The sequence below is a fragment of the Apodemus sylvaticus genome, chromosome 7, assembly GCF_947179515.1.
Source record: "Apodemus sylvaticus chromosome 7, mApoSyl1.1, whole genome shotgun sequence".
NCBI classification, from domain to species: Eukaryota; Metazoa; Chordata; class Mammalia; order Rodentia; family Muridae; genus Apodemus; species Apodemus sylvaticus.
In genome coordinates this window covers 5,588,061-5,609,618 of record NC_067478.1, presented here as the reverse complement: position 1 = coordinate 5,609,618, position 21,558 = coordinate 5,588,061, and the positions used below count along the sequence as shown (strand labels likewise).

Below are 21,558 nucleotides of genomic sequence, written 5' to 3'. Positions count from 1 at the left end.
CTAGAGGCGTAAATGGGGCACTGAAGCCAGGTATCTCTCTCATAGCTGTGGAACTAGGTAATTTTTCCTTTATTATTTTTAATTATTTTAATTATTTAATATTATTTTTAATTATTTTTAATTTCTAGTAATGTTAATAATGGTCATAATTGTGATTGTTTATTTTTATACTACTTTTATAGATTTATCCATAGTTTTAGATCTGAAGCTGGGACAACAGTACAGTTAGCATGTATGTATGCTAGATTCTGTTTGCATTTATAATGGCATTTAATTTTGTAACTTCCTTATGAAGCGAATGTAAACTTGCTTATGTTTGTAAAAAACAGATTGGGGATCCATAGAGATTAAAGTTAACGTAAGGCCACATTGTAGTTGATTTTCAGGCATAGGGAGATGTCATAGCCTGTGCCTCTAGTTTCCTTGCTGCCATAGGGTGCTGGGGTGAGGTGAAGTCAGGCAGCAGGTGGCACCTGACTCTTGTGCTGCTCTTCTTCCCACTCACCTTTCTTCTTTTTTCTTTTAGCCTGGAGTTAGGAAGGCAGGTCTACTCCAAATTCTTAGGTCTGTTCCTAGACTCCCTTCTCCCTTACATCGTTAACTGCCCCCTGACTCCGACATTGGCAGTGGCATTTAGGAGCATACATCCCCTTTCCAGGGACGATGGAGAATGGCGTACTGGACCATGCCTCTCTCAGAGCTGCTAACGGAGGTCCCCGGCAGCGCGTTGAGTGTCACTGTTGGCTGTGACAGGCTTACAGTGCCAGGCAGTGGTGGGCACGCCTTTAATACCAGCTCTGGGAGGCAGCTCTGGGAGGCAGTTGGATCTCTGAGTTCAAGGCTAGGCTAGTCTACAGAGTGAGATCCAGGGCAGCCAGGACTATGCAGAGAAACCCTGTCTCAAAAACAAAACAACCCCAAAACAAATGAACAAACCTCCCAAAACAACAACTAAGCCGTTCCTCCATTTCTTCACCAGGTTGTGCTCTAGTGTTCATTCTGATTAGGATTGGGGCTTGGAGTCCTCACTGCTGTCTGCTGGTTATGTTTAAGAGTTTTTTAAAACAGGTTCCCATCTCTCCACCATGTTCCTCTGTTCTCAGTGAGTCAGTTTTGGGTCAGGCCCTGGAATTTGTTTCCAGCAAACACTTGCATAATGTTGGTTGCAGATGATAGTCAGTCTGTGACTCTGACAAATAGGTGCCCTTCCACCTTCGGGTGAGCTGGCTGCAATTCTCACCTATAAATTGGATGTTGAAATCTAAAGTGTATGGAGATTCACTGGCTTACAGTCAACTTACATCTTATATTGTAGAAATAGACTTACTGTGTTATTTACGTTTGTTATCAATTGAATTAGGCTGCATTGTCTATACAGGACTGTTGTGATTGGTTTTTGGCATTTATAAAGAGCAAAGTTTTAGCATCAATTAGAATAATAAGTTGTATTTATTGAGAAATAACTGATGTTATCCTGGTGGCTGCTTTGTTTTAGCTCGTCACGGCATTTCAGACTCTTCAGAGAGAGAAGAGAAAGCTACAAGTGAGTGACTGACCATCACTGACCAATCCATGCTTCTAAAGTTAGAGACGCTCGCAGGAATACTAACCTTCCTTTTTAAATGCTCCACGTAATTTCAGATTTTACCACTGCTAGAGGTTTGATTGAGTGAGTGATGGAGAGCCCAGAGATGGTTTCCATGCTACATCCTAGCTTCCTTGAGTTTCAGGTCCCTCCCCATGGTAGAAGATTTGGATTTAGGATGTTTGCCTCTTTGAAGCACCTTTTACCACCTTGGTCTGCAAGGGTGTGTGTGTGTGTGTGTGTGCACTCTCCCTCTGTATGTTGGTGTACAGACACACTCAGCTTTATGAGTACTTTCATTACTCAGTACTTGAGATTGTTCCTAGGAGCCAGCTGCTGCTTCCTTTGGCCTTTGGATATAGCTTTACACAAAACTATAAAAATCTCCAAGGAGTTTATTGACTCTTCTGGCAGCCAGGCCTCCTCAGCTCTTACAGCCCTTTTCTCCATGAGCTCTGTGCTCTGAGTTAACCCTTCCTGTGCCCTCTTGTCACCGGTGGTGTTGCTGCCCCTTTAGCCATCTCCCCACTCGGCTCAGTGCTTGTAGCTAATGATAAAGACTACTAGTAGGCAAGGCAGCCTCAACAGCCGAGATCCTGCTCCTGAGCCTGATACAACACCCAGGCAGCCCAGGAGGAGCCACAGTGTGCCTGCACAGGCCAGGTGTGGGCATAGTATCTGTCCCAGTCCTAGCAGACCTTCGTGTAGAATTGCATTCGTTGTAGTCATGGCACAGGAGGGACTGATTGCATTTACACCATCGCAGCCCATCAAGGTGAGAGCAAAGGATTATATGTGTGCCAATCATGTGGTTTCTGTTGGGCCACTAGGGGAATTATTTTCCTTTATGCAAATGACTACTGGTCAACTACAGTTCACCAAGTACAGTTCACTTTTTGCTTGTAGGGGCGAAAAGGCCAAGACAAACTAAACCATCGTGGCTAGGACAAGGACCTTCAGTAGACACAAGCTCCTCAATGTCTATGAAGTGTTGAGTGGCTGGTGCTGGTCAAGGGTGTCTGGCTAACTACTCGGCTGGTAGTCTTTCATGGACCTGGGGTACTAGGAAGCGTCTAAAGCTGTCAATGTGTCCTAGTGCCCCAGCTCCCAGCAGTTTAGCTTGTTTAAAAGAATAAACACTAAAGGTGCTTATGATAAAAGTTGATCATCAAGAGCAACTGTAGTCTATAGGATTTAACTTCTGCTCTAGGCCTCAAAGGGCAGATCCTGCTAATCTGTATTGATAAACAGACATCTTATCTACCTAGTTCCTCTTTCTTATTGGTTTATTTATTTTTGCTCTTGTTGTTAGGCACACAAATCCAAGAAGCTCCAAGTTTCCCCATTTCTCTTGTTTTCCTGAGACAGTATCTGTGTGGCTGTCTTCCTTCCTGCCTCAGCTCCCCGAGTGCTGTGATTACAGGCAGGCACCATCGCTCTCCTTAGGTCTTCACCTCTGTATTTGACCCCAGGAGCACACAGCCACTCTGTTTTCATGCACTGCAGTTGGCCATTAATTCTCTGTACTGGTGAAAACACCCTGTGACCCTCCAAAGTGTGAGGCATGCACCTTTTAGTAGGTTACTCTTTTAACTTGATTAGAATTATTTTTTTTAATTATTTTTTTATGAGTATGGGTGTTTTGCCTGCATGCCTGCCTGTGACTGTATGTGTGCCTAATGTCAGCAGAGTCTTGTAGAAGGTGTCACATGCCCTGAACTGGAGTTGCAGACACTTGTGAGCTTCCATGTGGGTGCTGAGAATTGAACCTGGTCCTCTGGAAGAAGAGCCTCTTAGCCCCTGGGCTGCCCCTCTTGCACTTGGTCCCTTTTTAATGGACAGTTGCTAACGTAACCATTTTTAATGCTCTCTGCATGACAATTAGGCTTTTTAAGAACAGAAACCTTAACAACAGATAGTGACAATTAACATGGCTTTTGTACTCTGTTACAGTGAAGTCATTTGCTTCTGAAGATTGAGTTTACTTTACAAATCTTGTTAAAATTAACATATAGTTAAGTTTATAGTTTGACTTAAGTTATAGTTTATAGTTAGTGTTTATGTATTTTAGCAAATGTAACTATTGGCGTAGACTTTTTTTTTTTTTTTTTTACTTTTTACATGAATATACGCTGTAAATGTTTAACAAACTTTTTTTTTTTTTTTAAACTAAAGGGTATATTGAGTCAGAGTCAAGATAAATCACTTCGGAGAATTTCAGAATTAAGAGAGGTAAGTTTAGTGATGGACACTTTGGGAACAGTGATTTAGCCTCTTGGTTTAGTAGAGTTGTTCTGTTACACATGCTCGGCCGGCCTGTGTGTAACAGGCAGTGACTTGAGTCAGCCTGGCTTGTGAGCTCACACTGCACATCTGGGGGTTTATTTGTGTAGCTTCCCTGTGTAGATGCTGTTGCTGTTGAAATTAATGAAATGAAAATGTGTCCGCCTGCAGTGTAAGCAATCACTGTTAACTCCCGAGGCTTAGTTTGCACTGTTAAATATTCTAGGTTTCCTTCTGCCTTTCCTGGTCAGTGTATTGTTGCTGAGATACAGTCGTAGGATTAGGCTGAGCTCCTTGATGCCATGTCCTGGCAGCGCTTTTACTTTTGCAGTGGGGAGGCTTGTCAGACTCCGATCACTGCTCCTCTGCCCTGTCCTGCCTCGTGCCCAGCAACAAGCTTTGTCCACGCCTGCTGCAGGACCTCTGGGGATACCCTGTCACCTGGCTTTGTAGCGATGTTCTTCCTGGGTATCAGTTTCATTTTAAGAGCTTTGAAGCAGGTGATTTCAGGACAGATAAGAGTAGTTTAGGATTTTATATATCCTGGGTAGAATTTTGTTTGTGGAATTTATTAGTTTAGGATATATAATATGTTAAAAGTACAACTATCTTTAAAAAGTAGCAGATTGGTAAATTTGCAAGTAGCAGTTGCTAGTATAAGCTGGGAATGTAGCTTAGTGGTCAAACAGTACTGGAGGTAGGCAGGGGAAGAGAGAGAGGAAGGGAAGCTAAGCTTCCTCTGTGAGGAGGCAGAACAGTGCAGCAGTCTTTCCTGTGAGTCATCACAGCCCTGTTGACCCTTAGAACATTCATTATTCTTAATGACACATTGTCCATATTACTCATTACATTCTTATATCACATTGTTATTTCATTTGCACTGAAATTGTTTAATTTCTAATTTCTTCTTATATTTTGTATACACCCAGTTCTTATTGTTTTGTTCTGTAAAACATTTTAAATATTGTTACTTCACCAAGAATAAACAGTGACCCTTACTATACAGATAACAGTAGCCATTCTTCCTTTGTGAAACTTGTTTTGAACCCTAGACTAATTCCTTCCCCCTCTGAAGTGATGGTGAAGGGACAAAGCCTCACCCCAGGCTGCTTCTGAGGTTGCATTGCTGGTGCTGAGGGGGCACCGAGGGGTCAGGGGGAGAAATTACCTTGAAGCTTTTCAAGCTGCCTTTGTGTCTCCTAGAGGAACAAATAATATCTTTCTGATTAATGTGTTACTTGTTCATTTTCTTGCATTTTGAGAATAATAATAAATGAAGGTCATTGATCGACTCTTTTTAATTTTCTATATTCTTTGTTTACATTCCAAATGATTTCCCCTATCTCAGTTTCCCCCCTCCCCATAAGTCCCATAAGCCCTCTTCCCTCTGCCCATTACCCAATCACCCCCCTCCCATTTCTCTGTCCTTGTACTCCCCTATAATGCTGGATCAAGCCTTTCTAGGACCAGGGCTCTCTCTTTCTTCTTGGGAATCATTTGATATGTTAATTGTTCCTTGAGTATTCAGAGCTTCTGGGCTAATTAATATCCACTTATCAGTGACTGCATTCCATGTGTATTCTTTTGTGATTGGGTTACCTCACTTAGGATGATATTTTCCAGTTCCAACCATTTGCCTAAGAATTTCATGAATTCATTGTTTTTAATTGCTGAGTAGTATTCCATTGTGTAAATATACCACATTTTCTGTATCCATTCCTCCATTGAGGGAATAATAATAAATGAAGGTCATTGATCGACTCTGTTTTTGACAAGAAATTCACTGTCCAGGTTTTCTGTACTTAATGATTAGATTCACCTGTCAATGGTGGGCAGCCTTGCCTGCATTCAGAGAATGGACAGTAGAGGTGGGTGGAGTTTCGAGGGTACTTACAATGGTCTTTTGTCTAGAGACACAGAACACTTTTTTTGTCCTCCACATATTACTCTGCTAAAGAAGTCCCTCAGTGAGGTAGCTATCCTCAAGGAAATGGGGTGTGGATCTCTGCTTTATTAATAGATGGGTAAGCATGTGTGATATTCCTTTTTGCTGCCTGTTAGTAATCTTAGGTTCATGGAAGAGTAAAGAGCACTTTAGCATAGGATAGTGCCTCAGTGTTCTGGGAATTAGTCACTTTGTAACAATGCAAGACTGGGAGTTCTTATAAGCCCTTGGTAGTATCCAGAGAGAATCCCTGCAGCAGATCTGTGAGGACGGGTGAAATCAAAGGGAGGCCACATGGGAAACCCCTCCAGAACCATGCTGGAGGGGACGGCAGATTGAGACACTGCGATCTTGGTGTGCTCACAGAGGTCGAAGACAGAACTTAAACACTGTGGAGACAGTCGTATGCAAGTATCAACAAAATAACTGAAGTATAACTTTGAACATTTTAAACTTAGGGAGTTAGAGAGGTAGCAACCTCAGAACGATAAGGGGGTTTGGTATCCTACCTATATATTCTAGATATTAGTCTTTAACGTTCTAAGACCCTGAGGTTGGGAGAGAAATGGAGCGCACACAGAACTGAGCCTGGACAGGTAGAGCAATTGTAATGGACTCAGAGGGCCAAGGCTCGGAGGGCATGAGGTGAGCAGGCGCCCCAGACTGAGGAGATGGTTCTTCTGCCTGCTGCAGCAGAGATAAACACTGATTTTGGATTAAGACCTTAAGAGCAGCGTTTGCTCTGACCTCAGGAGCTGGAAGTCTGGGGTGCTGCTGACTCGGCCTGTGTGGGAAGATGCTGGTGCTGTTTGTCCTGTCACAGCTCAGTCCACAGCTGTGTCTCCAGCCTTCCACTCCCTTCGAGCATCACTGGCTACCACCATGGTTCCTTAGGAAACGTTCTCATTGGAGACCCTTATATTGTTTAAGGAACAAAATTATTTATTGATGTTAAGGTTTTAAATATTAATGTCTTAAACATTGAGGATTCTCTAAATATTCTGTACTTTATCTTAAGAGTGAGTCAAATCTGAAATAATGATGTTATAAACTTGAAGTTTGTGTCTGTTGTTTTATATTGAAAATTACCTGTAATACCTTTTATGCTACAGGAGCTGCAAATGGACCAGCAAGCAAAGAAACATCTTCAGGACGAGTTTGATGCATGTTTGGAGGAGAAAGATCAGTATATCAGCGTTCTGCAGACTCAGGTAAAAACAGGTCGAAGCATGGAGGCCCGTGGTCGAGTGATAGTCAGATAGCCGAAGAACTTCACATGTAAAGAGTTTTAAAAAGCTTGATTTAAAACTCTGTCTTGCTTGCATTTTAACAGCATATTTTGTTTATTGAATTTTGTGACTGATTGGGGCATCGCCACTAATGTGATGGCGCTGGGCCTCTTCTTCACTGTAGCGAGCATATTGTTCTCCCTCTCCCTCTCCCCCTCCCCTTCCCTCTCCCTCTCCTTCCTCCCTCTCCCTCCTCCCTCTCCCTCTCCCCTCCCTTTCCCCTCCCTTTCCTTCTCCCTTCTCCCTCTCCCTCTCCCCTCCCCCCTCCTTCTCCTTCCTCCCTTTCCCTCCTCCCTCTCCCTTTCCCCTCCCCTTCCCCTCCCTTTCCTTCTCCCTTCTCACTCTCCCTCTCCCCCTCCCTCTCCCTCTCCTTCCTCCCTCTCACTCCTCCCTCTCCCTCTCCCCTCCCTTTCCTTCTCCCTTCTCCCTCTCCCTTCTCCCCCTCCCTCTCCCTTCTCCCTCTTTCCTCTCCCTCCTCCCTCTCCCTCTCCCCTCCCTTTCCCCTCCCTTTCCTTCTCCCTTCTCCCTCTCCCTCTCCCCCTCCCCTTCCCTCTCCCTCTCCTTCCTCCCTCTCCCTCCTCCCTCTCCCCCTCCCTCTCCCTCTCCTTCCTCCCTCTCACTCATCCCTCTCCCTCTCCCCTCCCTTTCCTTCTCCCTTCTCCCTCTCCCTTCTCCCCCTCCCTCTCCCTTCTCCCTCTTTCCTCTCCCTCCTCCCTCTCCCTCTCCCCTCCCTTTCCCCTCCCTTTCCTTCTCCCTTCTCCCTCTCCCTCTCCCTTCTCCCTCTCCCTCTCCCTTCTCCTTCTTTCCTCTTCTCTCTTCCGTCTTCCCTCCTCCATCTTCCCTCTCCCTCTCTTTCTATCTCTTTTCCTCTTTCACTCTCTCCCTCTCCTCTCCCTCTGGTTTTTGTTTTGTTTTGTTGAGATAGTTTCTGTGCATAGCCTTGGCTGCCCTGGATTTTGTTGTGTAGACCAAGCTGGACTGAACTTTGGGACCTGCCTGCCTCTGTCCCTGAGTACTGGGGTGTCACCCCGCCTGGCTTCACCATATTTCTTATAAAATTTAAAGAAAATATTTCTGTTGTACTTTTTTTCTAGTAATGAATTTCTTTTTCATTTTCTTTCTTTCTTTCTTTCTTTCTTTCTTTCTTTCTTTCCTTCTTTCTTTCTTTCTTTTCTTTCTTTCTTTCTTTCTTTCTTTAGGTTTCTCTTCTAAAGCAACGATTACAGAACGGCCCAATGAGTGTTGATGTTCCAAAACCACTCCCTCCAGTGGAGCTCCAGGCAGAAGCGCACAGTGACATGGAGAGGATGGAAGAGAAGATGGAGGGTGTCGGGGAACCAGTGGGTAAGCTCCCATGTCAGAGTGTAGGGCATTCAGGATTTGGCTGACAGAACCGACGGAGGCAGAAGTAAGGTGCCCTTGACCCTAATATTTCTTCAACAATTCAAGTTGGTTTGTTTTTCAATTGACTTTTTAGCTAGGCGGTGTTAGTGCTTGCCTTTAATCCCAGCACTTGGGAGGCAGAGACAGGAGAATCTCTTGAGTTTGGTGCCAGCCCAGGCAGCAGTGTGAGTTCCAGGACAGCTAGAGCTATGCAGAGAAACCTTGTCTTGGAAAAAACAACAAACAAACCAAAAAACAAACAAAAATCCACCAACTGATTTTTTTTTCCAGAAAAAAGGCAATTATTCAAGACTTAAAAATTGCATAAACTTTAAGGAGATCACATTTTTAAAATAACTGAAGTATATAAATTATGTTATACTATTTTGGTTTTTTTGAGACAGGGTCTCATTATGTAACCTGTATCACTCAGGTTGTGACTTTTTTTTCTGCCTTAGCCTTCCAAGACCAGGCTTACAGGTTTGCATCCACTCCTGCCTTATGTCTTTGTTCTCTTACCAAGAGACTCACAGTAGACTTTGGTTCCGTTAGAGGCAAAATAAGTTGCTGAGCAGCTGGCTATCTGAGTGGTGAACCTACAAGGGGCTGCAGTCCTGAGGTGTGAAGATAGACTCAAACGTAGGAGATAAAGCCTGTAGTAACCAGAGTTCCTTTCAGGAAGAGAGTAGAAGGACTAGAAGGAACATACAGTATTTTGGGATGGAGCTTATCGGGGCTTAGGGACGAGCCCCTCCCCTCAGTTTTGACTTTTTAGTAGGCTAGATCCAGTTAATGCCAATGTCTCTGCCACTCCAGGGAAAGGACTTCATTTTATACTTGACTCTTCATCTAAACATCACACAGTAACTTGAGAGTAGTTTGAAGAATGCCACTTGCTTACTGGGGTGTTCCTTCTCAGAGTGTAATTAGGTTTGTGTAGAAGATGACTTTGCAGGGACTGAGCTGTAACTTAGTGGTAGAGTGTGTGTTGAGCTTGCAGAAGACTAAACACAGCTCTCCAGATCCCTGCCCTCCTCATCCCTAAAAGGATGACAGTGCTTGCAGAGTTTCTTTATAGCCCTTCTGCTTTTTATCATTTCATTTCCTTAGTGTCTGTGAGTGTCTGTGTGCTGTGTAGTGCAGTGCTGTGCATGTGGATGTCAGAGGACAGCTCATGGTGGCTGCTTCTCTCCAACACGTGGGCTGTTCATCCACTGAGCCTTCTCATGTGTCTCATCAGTTGTGTGTTTAATGACCGCCCTGATGATGGTGCTTTACCATTTGTAGGAGGCGGGACTTCTGCTAAAACCCTGGAAATGCTCCAGCAAAGAGTGAAACGTCAAGAGAATCTACTTCAGCGATGTAAGGAGACAATCGGGTCCCACAAGGAACAGTGCGCACTGCTGCTGAGTGAGAAGGAGGCACTGCAGGAGCAGTTGGATGAAAGGCTGCAGGAGCTGGAGAAGATGAAGGTAAGAACAGCTGACCTCTGCTCTCTAAGTGTATAGAGCCAGAGCAGCTGGCTCGTGCGTGGCCTGTGCTTCCTCTGGGAAGCTGCCTTCATCCTCCTGTCCATAGACAGTGTGGAGAGGGTGTCCTGTGTGAGCACCCACGTGCTCTGGGTCTTATAGAATTGACCTTACTTTGAGGTTCCTTGTGTACTCCCTTGTTACACCGTAAGGGCTATTTAGATTAGATAAGCTGCATTGAGTTCTCATAGGAGGCAAAGCATTATTAGAGATGGAAATGAATTTCTAAAACTTTTTTAGGAGCTTCATATGGCTGAGAAGACTAAACTTATCACTCAGTTGCGTGATGCAAAGAACTTAATTGAACAGCTTGAACAAGATAAGGTAAAACTCCCAAATGTATGAAAATGAAATTTGTTGGAGGTCCCCGAATTTGCTTTGAAAGCAGTTAGAAATATTTATATATATACCTGCTTTTCAAAATTTCGTAGCTGCTTCCATGAAAACTATTTTTAATTTCTAGATTTGTGCAGTATTAGTATTAGTAAACCTGGTTTGCTGGTGCTCTGGTATCAATCGGTGCTTCGTCCTAGACACAGCAATAAAGGTGACGAAGGAAGTCTGTGCTCATGGTCCGCACCTGTCTCTCGGAGAAAAGTTACATTACTTACGGTTAAGGCTTGCTGCATGTGAATGGTTTCAGTGTTTTCTTTTACACATTATAGAAGTAGATTGATCATTGCCTGAAAAGTAAAGAAGGGGTAGTGTGTATGTCAGCATAAGACTTTGTACATGTGGATTCCAGGATGCCTGGGAGACTGGAGGATGCAGGAAGGGCTGAGGGAGAGTGCAGCTAGCACCTAGCAGGCAGCTCGGAGAATCACAGGTTGACAAACAGCTTTGCCCAGCTTGGTCCCAGATTCTCTGGCCCTTTTTAATACAAAATGTGTTCATTTCACATCTTGGTTGATGAATGTTGTATTTTAGCCTAGCTTTGAAACAAGGTACCCTTTATTTTCAAAAAGTACAACTACCTAGTGATCATATCTAGCAGTTTAACAGTATTCATGATCCCATCTGCTGTCTTATTACATACCAAATAAACTCTTTCATTGTGATTAATATGATTAAGATTTCTTTTAGTGTATAGGTTTAGCTGCCCTTCCTCTCTGATATTTTCTCTCCTTTGCGATGTGAGTTTTGAAGACAATGGAGACCTACCTCCGTGTTTTAAATTTTCTTAACTATATCATACTTCCTTGGTTGTTAACCTGGCTGTCCTGCAGTCATACTCCAAGGCAGGGTCAGCAGACTGCGGGGGAGGGCTGAGCACCTTTTAAAGGCACCAGCTCAACTACACAGGGTTTTTTGGTCCTTGGTGATTCGATGTTTTCCCACACAGCGACCTTCATTTCTGTGTGGAGTCTCCAAAGAGAGGAGAGAAGTCTCTCCCAAAGTGGAGGGGTGGTAGGGAGTGATGGAGCCAGAGGAAGTCACATGAGAAAAGAGAAGAAGTAGGCACAGCTGGGCTCTAGCCTCGGTCCATCCAGCTGTGGCAACAACTACCCTACACAGTGTCTGGGAGTATTTACATGTGGAAACGCGGATGCTGATTGTGACTTATTTTGGTCGCCAGTTACATTCAGAGGCTAGTTTTGTTTGTTACTATTTATTAGGATAGAAATTACCATACATCTATAGTAAGATTGTAAAATAAATCTTATAACTGAAACACGTTCTGATGCTTAAGGGACTAAACTTACTATTAAAGTATTGACACACCCTAGTCTGCTAAGGCACAGAGTAAAGACTGGCTTCAGTGTGAGATACTAAAGAGATCCTTCCGCTGTCCTTAGTAAGAGATGTTTGTTCTGCTTCCCACACCTTTTGAGCTGCGCTGTGTGTTGGTGATGCAGTTTTGTTATACAAATGTTTAGAGTGTGCACTTCCATTCAGGGAATGGTAGTCACAGAGGCGAAGCGGCAAATGCTTGAGACCCTGGAACTGAAAGAAGACGAGATTGCTCAGCTTCGCAGTCAGATCAAGCGGATGGCGACCCAGGGGGAGGAGCTGCGGGAACAGAAGGAGAAGTCTGAAAAAGCTGGTAAGAACTCAGGGAGGGTTTGTATTTGATGTCAACCCAAAAGTCAGTCTTTTAACACTTGAGTTAATTGTTGATAGAAGTGCTTAACTGTAGGGACTCCTGAAAAGAAAGTGCTGTTTGGAGAAGGCCTCCAGGGGACTGAGTCAAGCCACAACCTTCAAGCTAAGAGCGAGACACACACACACACACACACACACACACACACACACACACACACTAGATAGAAGGAAATGTGACAGAGACCATATGTGAAGTATTAATATCTAACTATTACAGATAATGTTTGTTGACCTCTGCCTTAGAGATTTATAGTTTAGGTTTCAGGAACTTACAAGTTGTCATAGCATGGGGCTTATTTAAAGTAACTGTTTTCTTCCAGGTGATAAAGGGTGAACAGAAAACGTATGTATCTGCTTCCACTGGTATCAGCAAACAGTTTGGTATTAAACATACCAGTTGACTAGAATACAGGCCAGAGTGGTATTCATTACATCCCGTCCGGAGCGGTGCTAGAAAGGAGCTGTTAGAAGGGAAAGGAAAGGAAGCAGGTCAGAAACAGGTCAGAAGTCTCAGTTAATGAGCTGCACAGTGGGGCTAAATAGAGAGGTAGGGCTGTAGACCTGTCAGGCACTGCAGGACTGTGACATCACAGGCAGGGAATCCCGTGGGGTCAGCAAGAAACCATGCTTGGTGACGTGGGAAAGGCGGTTGAATTTTGAAGGAGCTGGCTATTGGAATCTTAACATGTGAGTAGTTGCATTTAAACTTGTGCATATAGAGCAGTAGGAAGCAGTAGGTGAGTACCGAGTTACAGGAGCTCATGTTTTATGTGGAAAGGAAATGAAGTTGGAAGCAGAAGCAGGGAATCCAGGTTTGAGGAAGAGAACACATTGACTGCCTAGGTTGGTGGCTCTGGGGAGAGGAGCAGAAGAGAAGTCAGAATCAAAGATGGCCACCTATTTTAATAAAGAGAACAGTGGATAGTGGTAAGGGGCTCTAAATTGGGAACTTGGGGTTGATTACTAGAATGTTTGTTTAAGATTTTTTTGAATTTGAATTAGCCATGGAATTTCCTTTGGAATTGTCTTGTAGGCATGTGGAGATAAGACATTGGAGTGCCTTATAAGACTCATTAGCCTGTGGTTAAACCTGCAGAGAGGCTGACATAGGTAGCTATAGATTTTGTGGTGAGGCCAGAGTTGCTTCGGTGTTTATTGATGCTGGTGTGTGTTAGTCCTAGTCCTGCTGTGGCCGGCAATCCTTCCTGCAGTCCTTGCAGTCTCATAGCAAGGCTCTACTGATTACTGTTGCTCTTTTACTCCCATTTAATCCTTACATTCTGTCAAACAGGACCATTCCATTTACACCTAGGAAAACCTAGGGCTATACTTTAAGTAATTTGTCTCCATTTATGCACAGAAAGTAAATGTGTGGTCAGATTTTAACTTGAACATTGTGGTTTCAGAGTATATGTCCAGGGGTCCTTAGTTTGACTGATAGAAATAAATGAGAGGAAAGAAGTTACCCCAGGATGTCATAGGAGCTGTTAGTATTAGGCTTTGGGGGAAGTACAACACATGTTTCATGAAGTTGGGGAGAGGGGATGACGCTTTACAGTGGCCATTGAATTGATATGGATTTGATTCCTAGGACACAGTTTTGAGAAATAGTCTTAGAAAACATATTGTAAGTTACCAACAGGGAAATGGAACCACTTATGAGAAATACTTGGTTAATACCATCCGTACTTATAGATGCATGTCTGTTTCCATTGCGTTGTTTAATGAAGTGATTTGGAGAGAACTTGTTCTCATTAAACCTAAGAAAATTTCCTGTCAGGGAATAGTAGTTACTTTGGGAATTTAAGTTCCTTAAAGACAAGCAATGTGAGATACTGCGGACTGGTTTGCTTTCAGTGCACAGAAGCCCAGTGCAGTCTCAGTGCACAGAGTCCTGTGTGTGCACACAAAAACTAGCCACAGTGCACTGGTGCCAGTGTGCAGCTACAGTGCACAGAAGCACGTCAATATCAGAAGAGTACAAATTAGTAAGTATTGAAGGAAAGAACAGAGATTTAAATTATTTAATGTGTATGTTAATTTTGGAAAGCATCCAGACAACATAGTTAGATATGTTTCCATTTGTAGTTCTAGTTTTTGAGTGCCATGGTAGAAGTTTGTAGGACTGGTTTCACACTGATGACGTATAAGTTACATCTGTAATGAAAACTAGTTCTGCAGACCAGTTGCACCCCTGCTGATGATCTTAGTTGAAAAGAACTGTCCAACAGAATTGGTTCTTAGTGTCAAGTGTAAAGCACAGACAATCAAAAACTCTAGATAAGTGCCCAATGTAAGAGACAGTCAGCGGTCAGCAAACCAAGCTTCCATAAGCAGTCTATAAGCAGTATCTGGGTTTTGTAGAATTCACTTGCTTTGTTAGACATCTGTCCTGAGTAAAGTCCTTGGACATTAAAAGGAAACTGTACTATCTTTATAGCTGGCTATTGGGATTTTAGAAGCAGATTTATCTACATAAAATTGTTACCAAAGAAACTGTCTAGATGTATTTTCCACTGTAATGACTTTGATTTTGCCAGTATCTTTGGACATGTGACTGTTGATAGATAACTGTTGATAGATAGTTGACTCATTCTTTCTGGGCGTTGGCACTGACTAAAGCACATTCTGAGTTGTTTTTCTTGAGACTCAGGTGCACCTCACTACTCCTACTCTGTAAACTAACCCTGCCACGTGTTGTAGGACAAAGTCTGTGTCAGTCTTTGGTTTATAAAGAAGAATTCTGTTTCATATTTTAAGGCATGAGCTAGGGACATGCTGAGTAAGTAAAGCACTTGCCTCAGAAAGCTGAGAAACAGCTCCAGTCCCCCGAACCCATGCAGAAGCCAGGCATGCATGGCCGGAGCCTATAATCCCAGTGCTCAGGAGACAGGAGAGCGCAGAGGTAAGCGGGCTGGATGGACTGGCTGCAGTTAGAAACCCCAGACTCAGAGTAAGAGCCTGCCTCAGGAAATAAAGTGCATAGGAATTGAGGAACATGTGATGCCATCTCCAGGCTTCAACACAAATGTGTACATGTTTACACATGCCCACATGTGCTCAAATGCATGAGCACACATACACGCATACCACATGCACATGTGTAAAAATCACTAAGGCAGAGTGTAATGATGTGCTTCCACCAGGACACTATAGTCTATGTCTAGCATTTGAACAGCATCCTGGGAAGGACAGGTGCGGTTCTGAAGTCTCTCATTACAGTACTCTTGCTTTGTTGAAAATTATTCATTTTAACAGCTAAACAGAATACACCTGTTAGAAGCACCATGCAATAACTGTTGATGTCTGCCTTCATGCCTTTCTGGGTGTCACGTGAGATGAGTGGTCAAATACAAGGGACCACTGTTTGAGCATATAGCTTTAGTCTTTACGTAAGCCATAGTACATTTTGTTACAGTAGTATAGTATATTTAACTTTTTATGCCACCATTTAACACTGTATTAGGAATCCTTATATATAATGCTAAGGTACTAACATGATTGAATGGTTTGTGTCATAGTGAATACACATCATTTCCTTAGTAACCATTCCTCTGTTGATAACTAGTAGCTTTTAAACTATTTTTAAACTTTTGCTCTTGAAAAATACTATAACAGTTCTCCAACACAGATTAGTTTTTATCTTTGATTTTTTTTTCTTCTCTCACATTTTTATCTATAAGGCTTTGTCTTTTTTTGTTGTTGTTGTTGTTACTCTTAGATTCAAATATAGCTAAAGAGAAATCAGTAGTCACAGCATTAAGTCTCTCCCCAAATAAAGGAGACAGCTCAAGTAGTGATGTGCTTGTCCCAGGAGGATGGGAGAGGTTCAGATCCCTAGCAGCTGTGGAAGGTGACATGTAGTTTGCACTTGTTACTCCCACTGCTGGAGAGGTGGGAGCAGGCAGCTCTCTGGGGCTTGTTCCCAACCACATCAGCCTGGTTGGTAGGCTCCTGGCCAGTGTTAGAGAACCTGTTTCAAAAAAGCAAGTTAGATGGCTTCTGAGGAACAAAACCTGAGATTAATCCATGGCATGAATATACACAAACACGCATGCATACACACACACACACTTATAATTATGTAAATGTGTAGAATATTTCACATGGACTAGGAGGTTTCTCAGAGTGCACTAACTTTCATACGCCTTGTTTCTTTTTTCTACACCCCATCTTTGCTGAATTTATGTGTTTTAAATGATTGGCTGCATGTAAAAACTTGGGTTAAGTCATGAGATTCCGTGCTTTGTTACTGCCGAGTTATATTTTCTTTTGTATGGCCCCGTCTGATAAGCCCCGTCTGATAAGAGGAACATGTGCACTTGACGTATGGGCGGACGTTTAGAATAAGACTTTATATATTTAACATGTCAGATTTGTGCATAGACAAGCCGAACCCTGTGTGTTTAATGCTGCGTTAGCTGTTGATGTGTATGTAACAGTTTTCTTGAATCTCAAGTCTCACTGAACATCTTATTTTTGTGCATCCACACATGCCAATAAGTGAATCCCGGTGCCTTTCCCAAGCCTTGTATGAACAGGACTGGGGTAAGGCTGGCTTTCTTTCTGTTTTTTCTTATCATGGGTACTTAGAATGAGCCTTTAAAAGAAAATTCCATGTTTCTCAGGCAAAAAAACAAAGTTGGAATTAAAGTAGATTTTATGCTATTTAGAAGCAATTTATTTATATTTAATACTCAATGAATATCTGTTGGCAAGATTTATTGTTTTAAATAGACTGTTACTAGGTTATGCTCGAAACACAATCATTGTTACTAGAAAGCTTCAGCATCTGGAAGAACAACTTCATGACTAATCAGTTAAATTGGTTTTGCTTTGCTTTGATGTGATATTTTCAAACCCCCAACATACTGGATAGATCTGCAGGTGTATTAAAGTCAGGACACAGTGAGGATCCTAACTACATGCTTTGGGAAATGGCTTAAGAAGTCACTTTGAATTGGAGATGTGTGGTCTCTTACACTTGTGAAAGCCCTGGCTCACATATGAGCTTTGCACCACTTATGTGCCAAGAGTGGTAGTAAACGCAGAGCTTTTTAATCTCAGACGGGGACCTCGTCACGCACTTAAAACTCAGGACAGTTCTAGGGCCAGGGTAGTAAGTAATTCAAACTGAAAATGTTTTAAAGTTTTCTTTTCTTTTTTCTTTTCTCTTCTTTTCTTTCTTTCTTTCTTTCTTTTTTTTTTTTTTAAACATTCATTTAATGTATATGAGTACGCTGTGGCTGTCTTCAGACACACCAGAAGAGGGCATCATATCTCATTACGGATGGTTGTGAGCCACCATGTGGTTGCTGGGATTTGAACTCAGGACCTCTGGAAGAGCAGTCAGTGCTCTTAACCGCTGAGTCATCTCTCCAGCCCCCTCTTCTTTTCTTTCTTGTTTGTTTGTTTGTTTGTTTGTTTCTTCCTTCCTTTCTTTTTAAAAAAGATTTATTTATTTCTGATATGTAAGTACACTGTAGCTGTTTTCAGACACACCAGAAGATGGCATCAGATCCCATTACAGATGGTTGTGAGCCACCATGTGGTTACTGGGAATTGAACTCAGGACCTCTGGAAGAGCAGTCAGTGCTCTTAACCTCTGAGCCATCTCTCCAGCCTTATTTTCAAAATGAAAACATGCCTATCACATATTAGCATAAGCTTTTATGAAATGTAACTACTTTTCAAAATAAAATCTAGTGTTTGTTTATTGTGTTACTTGGCAGGATGGAGCACAACTGGGTTTTTGTGTCTCTTTTGGTCTACAGTCAGTCGATTGACATGTAGACATCAAGAAAACCTGGGTGTGTCATATGGGTAGCTGTATGAGAGGAAGAGCACCCCCTCCCGCCCAGCTCCTCCGAAGGGTCTCCTGCTGGGAACCGCTGCTTTGCTGTTTGTAGACTCCATCTGTCGACAAGGTGGTGCTAACGAACATCTTTGCTGGTTTTGGTATTGATTTGCGTTGCATTCACTTTGTAGCAGTTTGTTTTATGGACCTAATGACACACGTGTTTTGGCAGCTTTCTTTTCTCCCCAGGAATAAAGACATAGGCCCAGCTTACTCATTTTAAAATCATTACCCAGTGTCTTAGGGTCAATGTAGAGGTTGGCATGTTTGTTTACTCCCTGAGATGGAAGACCTGGTCCTGTGAGCCTTCAGTGGAGTGCTCTCTAGGATAGGAACATAACGCGACACCTTGGAGCTCTGGAGTTACAGTGATTGCATACAGTGCTCCCATGAGTGGGGAAGGTGGCGGAGTGTGGCAAACACTGGGTTAATGTTTTGTCTACTTAGTAGTTCAGCTGTGTTTGTGAAGTGTTTCCTGTTTATTGCTCTAACCTACACTGTGTGGCATGTGGCAAACATCCTATCAGAATGTGGTAAGCTGTAGATTGCCAGTCCTGTCTTAGGCAGGCTGTAGCTCGTCTGCAGTGGTAAGTGAAGAGCGCAGCACACTAGGATCACTGCCCAGCACCTCATTGACCTCACAGAGGATCATACACACTTAGTTGATGACACGTTTGCCTACAAAGTTTTGAAAGTATATTCAGGGTGTTATATTTTCCTTTCCTTTTTAAAAATAAAAATTGCCTGAGGTACATTGAATTTTGTTTTGGAAGAACACAGTGTGTGTTTCCAACACTGCGGCCCGCCTTCATGTTTAGCCTTCCTGTTTGGTGTGCCTTGACTGGCTTTCTGCACTGCTGCATGATAGTAAAGACTGCACGGCTGCTGGGGCTGATGCACTCTCTGTCTCGCTCACTTGTCCTTTGTTGTTGTAACTAACAAATCAATGATGTAGACATTCAGAACCTGCTTCTGCAGCGCTGTCACTTGGGAACTCATGTGTACATTACTGTAGACCGTGGCTACCACCTTATTGTGTTTGCTGTTTGCAGGGTCACACATAACATCTGGTTCCTCAGTCCACTCTCACTACCTCTGGTGTAAACATTGAAGTGAGGTTCACTGTTAGAAGCAGAATTCCTGAGAGAAAGTGGTTTTCATTGTGCTACAGTGTAGAGTCCACAGTAGGTGTGACTGTGTTTCATCTGTTTATTATGTCTGGATATTTGCATTTGTTTAGTGCTTTGGGAAGAGTACTTAATATTTCTTTAAGGTAGGGGGTAGCTAGCAGACAGTGAGTTTTATGTCTATCAGCAGGTAACACAGTCCATCTTCTGAGACCTTGGAGTCTCTGGTAGGTGAGTTCAGAAATCCTGGCTAGGAGAGAGATTTCTGCTCACTTGAGCTTGGTCACTCTCAGCAACTCTTAAGATTTCAAAACGCTACGAAGCAAGGGTATTTCTCCAGTTTAAGGTTCAGCCATCGATCCTATATGTTAAAGTTGATTTGCCATCTCACATGAAGATTGGGTGCTCAAATTGTTGCATTTGACTGAGGTTATTAGGTTAGAAGATTACAAAAAATTATTTCTAGCTGTGAAATTATTTGGTTCTCGCCATATCAGAGAGCAGTTTAAGTGGAAGCACTGTGGGTTCAAATCCCTCCCCTCTTATTATTTCTTTTAGATTCTGAACGAATGTCAGAGCCACGTTCAGATCTACAGAGTTAGCGTTAAGAGATTTCTGTGGTGTAGACTGGTGGTCAGATCCGTGTGGGACAATGGTAGCGTATGGTGACTTCTGAGTACTCAGGGCCTTTCCTTCTCCCATTCCCACCCTCTCAGCTTTAAGTCTTCAACACAACTGAGCAGCGAGCACTCTTGGACAGTCTCCCATACTCAGGCCAAGTTTTAAGTGAGGAAACTAATCTTTTAGTAGTAGCAATAGCCCACTGTTGCTGTGTGTCTAACACTAGAGTTTATAGTAAAAACATAGCTACAAAAAGCAAAGATACTGCTTTTCTTAGATATTTTACTTTTTAGTATCTTTATGTCTTAAGAATTATTCTGGTATTTACAGGCAAATGTAAAATTAAACTAAGACTGTTGAGAAATGATTTCCACCAATTTCTTGTTCCTTTGAAATACAGATCTTATTTGAAGCCTAGTTTTATACTTTTAAGTATGAAAGATGAACAAATTGGGAAGATTTGCTTTTATATCCAAGAACTATTAGTTGCCAGAGAGATTAACTTTTTAATTGCTGTTGAACATTGACTTGCACTTCCAGAATTCAGCCCTTCCCCTTCTGTACCTAATGCTATTTACCACTAACAACTTGTTTTAGGCTGGATGGTCATGGTGCATACCTTTAATACCAGCACTCAGGGGACAGAGGCAGAAAGAGGAGCAGAGAGGCAGAGAGGCAGAGAGGCAGAGGCAGGTGGATCTCTGAATTCAGGAACAACCTGAACTACAGAGCAAGCTCCAGGACAGTCAGGGCTACACAGAGAAACCTTATCTTGAAACAAAACAAAAAATTGCTTTAGAATAGGTGTTTGTTCTCAGGCTAAGTTCCTGTGCCTGAACCGTTGTCTGAAGCCCATGCAGGGTCAGCAAGAGGCCTTTTTATTATGACGCCTTAAGATGAAGCACCCACATTTCTTAACCAGCTTTGTTGTAAAAGATACATTCTACCTAGCCGGTGTGGTGATGCACGCCTGTAATCCCAGCACTTGGGAGGCAGAGGCAGGCGGATTTCTGAGTTCAAGGCCAGCCTGGTCTACAAAGTGAGTTCCAGGACAGCCAGGGGCTACACAGAGAAACCCTGTCTCGAAAAACCAAAAAATAAAAAATAAAAATAAAAAAAATACATTCTACTTGTTGGTGAGCTGTTGCCTGTCTCTCGATGGGATTGTCAACCCTTTTTGACCACTGAGTATGCAGTACAACATCTCAGGACTTCTATAAGGGTTAAAGGAAATAATCTAGGAGGACAATAACAATAGGATTTTCACAGGGTATTCATTATGATGTATATATGGATTTGCACATGCACACATGCATTGGTGTACACATATACATCCTTAGGCTCACATGACCACACACACTGGTACCAAGTTACCCAGCTGTTGTACCCATTGTGTTTGACTTGGTTGGATTGCTGGATGAGTTTTTTTTTTTTTTCTCCCTTAGAGACTTAAAGGAGGTTATGTCTACAGGGCCTGGGTTTACGTTACCTATTAGTTGTTGGTAGTACTTTTTTATATGTCACTGAGTTAGGTAGTTTTCTTTCTAGGTAGGTAAAAACAGCTCTAGTTTAAAACTTAAACAAGTAGTAGGTTTCATTTCCGAGGAATTGTTTAAGTATGTGATTCACCCAGTAAGTGTTTTTTAAAAAGAAACCAAACCCCATACTCTTTTATATTATGATTTAAACGTCTAAAAATAAGATTTTCCAAAGAACTGTTTTTCCATTCTTAAAAATGTCCTAGTGAGCCAGGCATAGTGGCACATGCCTGTAACCCCAGCACTCAGGAAGCGGATGCAGGAGGATTGCAAGTTCGAATCCAGCCGGGCTACATAG

At 42.6% G+C, this 21,558-nt stretch overlaps 1 protein-coding gene across 7 annotated transcripts in view; it reads left to right on the top strand.

Moving 5' to 3' along the window:
• Golga4 (golgin A4) overlaps positions 1 to 21,558 on the top strand; it is an 84,700-nt gene that overhangs the window by 31,047 nt on the left and 32,095 nt on the right. For 6 of the 7 annotated variants that reach the window (XM_052187022.1, XM_052187021.1, XM_052187016.1 and 3 more), the window contains 7 exons: positions 1,496 to 1,543; positions 3,761 to 3,817; positions 6,926 to 7,024; positions 8,302 to 8,446; positions 9,773 to 9,957; positions 10,255 to 10,338; positions 11,911 to 12,058. In XM_052187022.1, the coding sequence (XP_052042982.1) occupies positions 1,496 to 1,543; positions 3,761 to 3,817; positions 6,926 to 7,024; positions 8,302 to 8,446; positions 9,773 to 9,957; positions 10,255 to 10,338; positions 11,911 to 12,058 (766 nt within the window). The remainder of the gene's footprint in view (positions 1 to 1,495; positions 1,544 to 3,760; positions 3,818 to 6,925; positions 7,025 to 8,301; positions 8,447 to 9,772; positions 9,958 to 10,254; positions 10,339 to 11,910; positions 12,059 to 21,558) is intronic. The other variant, XM_052187020.1, reaches the window with a different exon arrangement.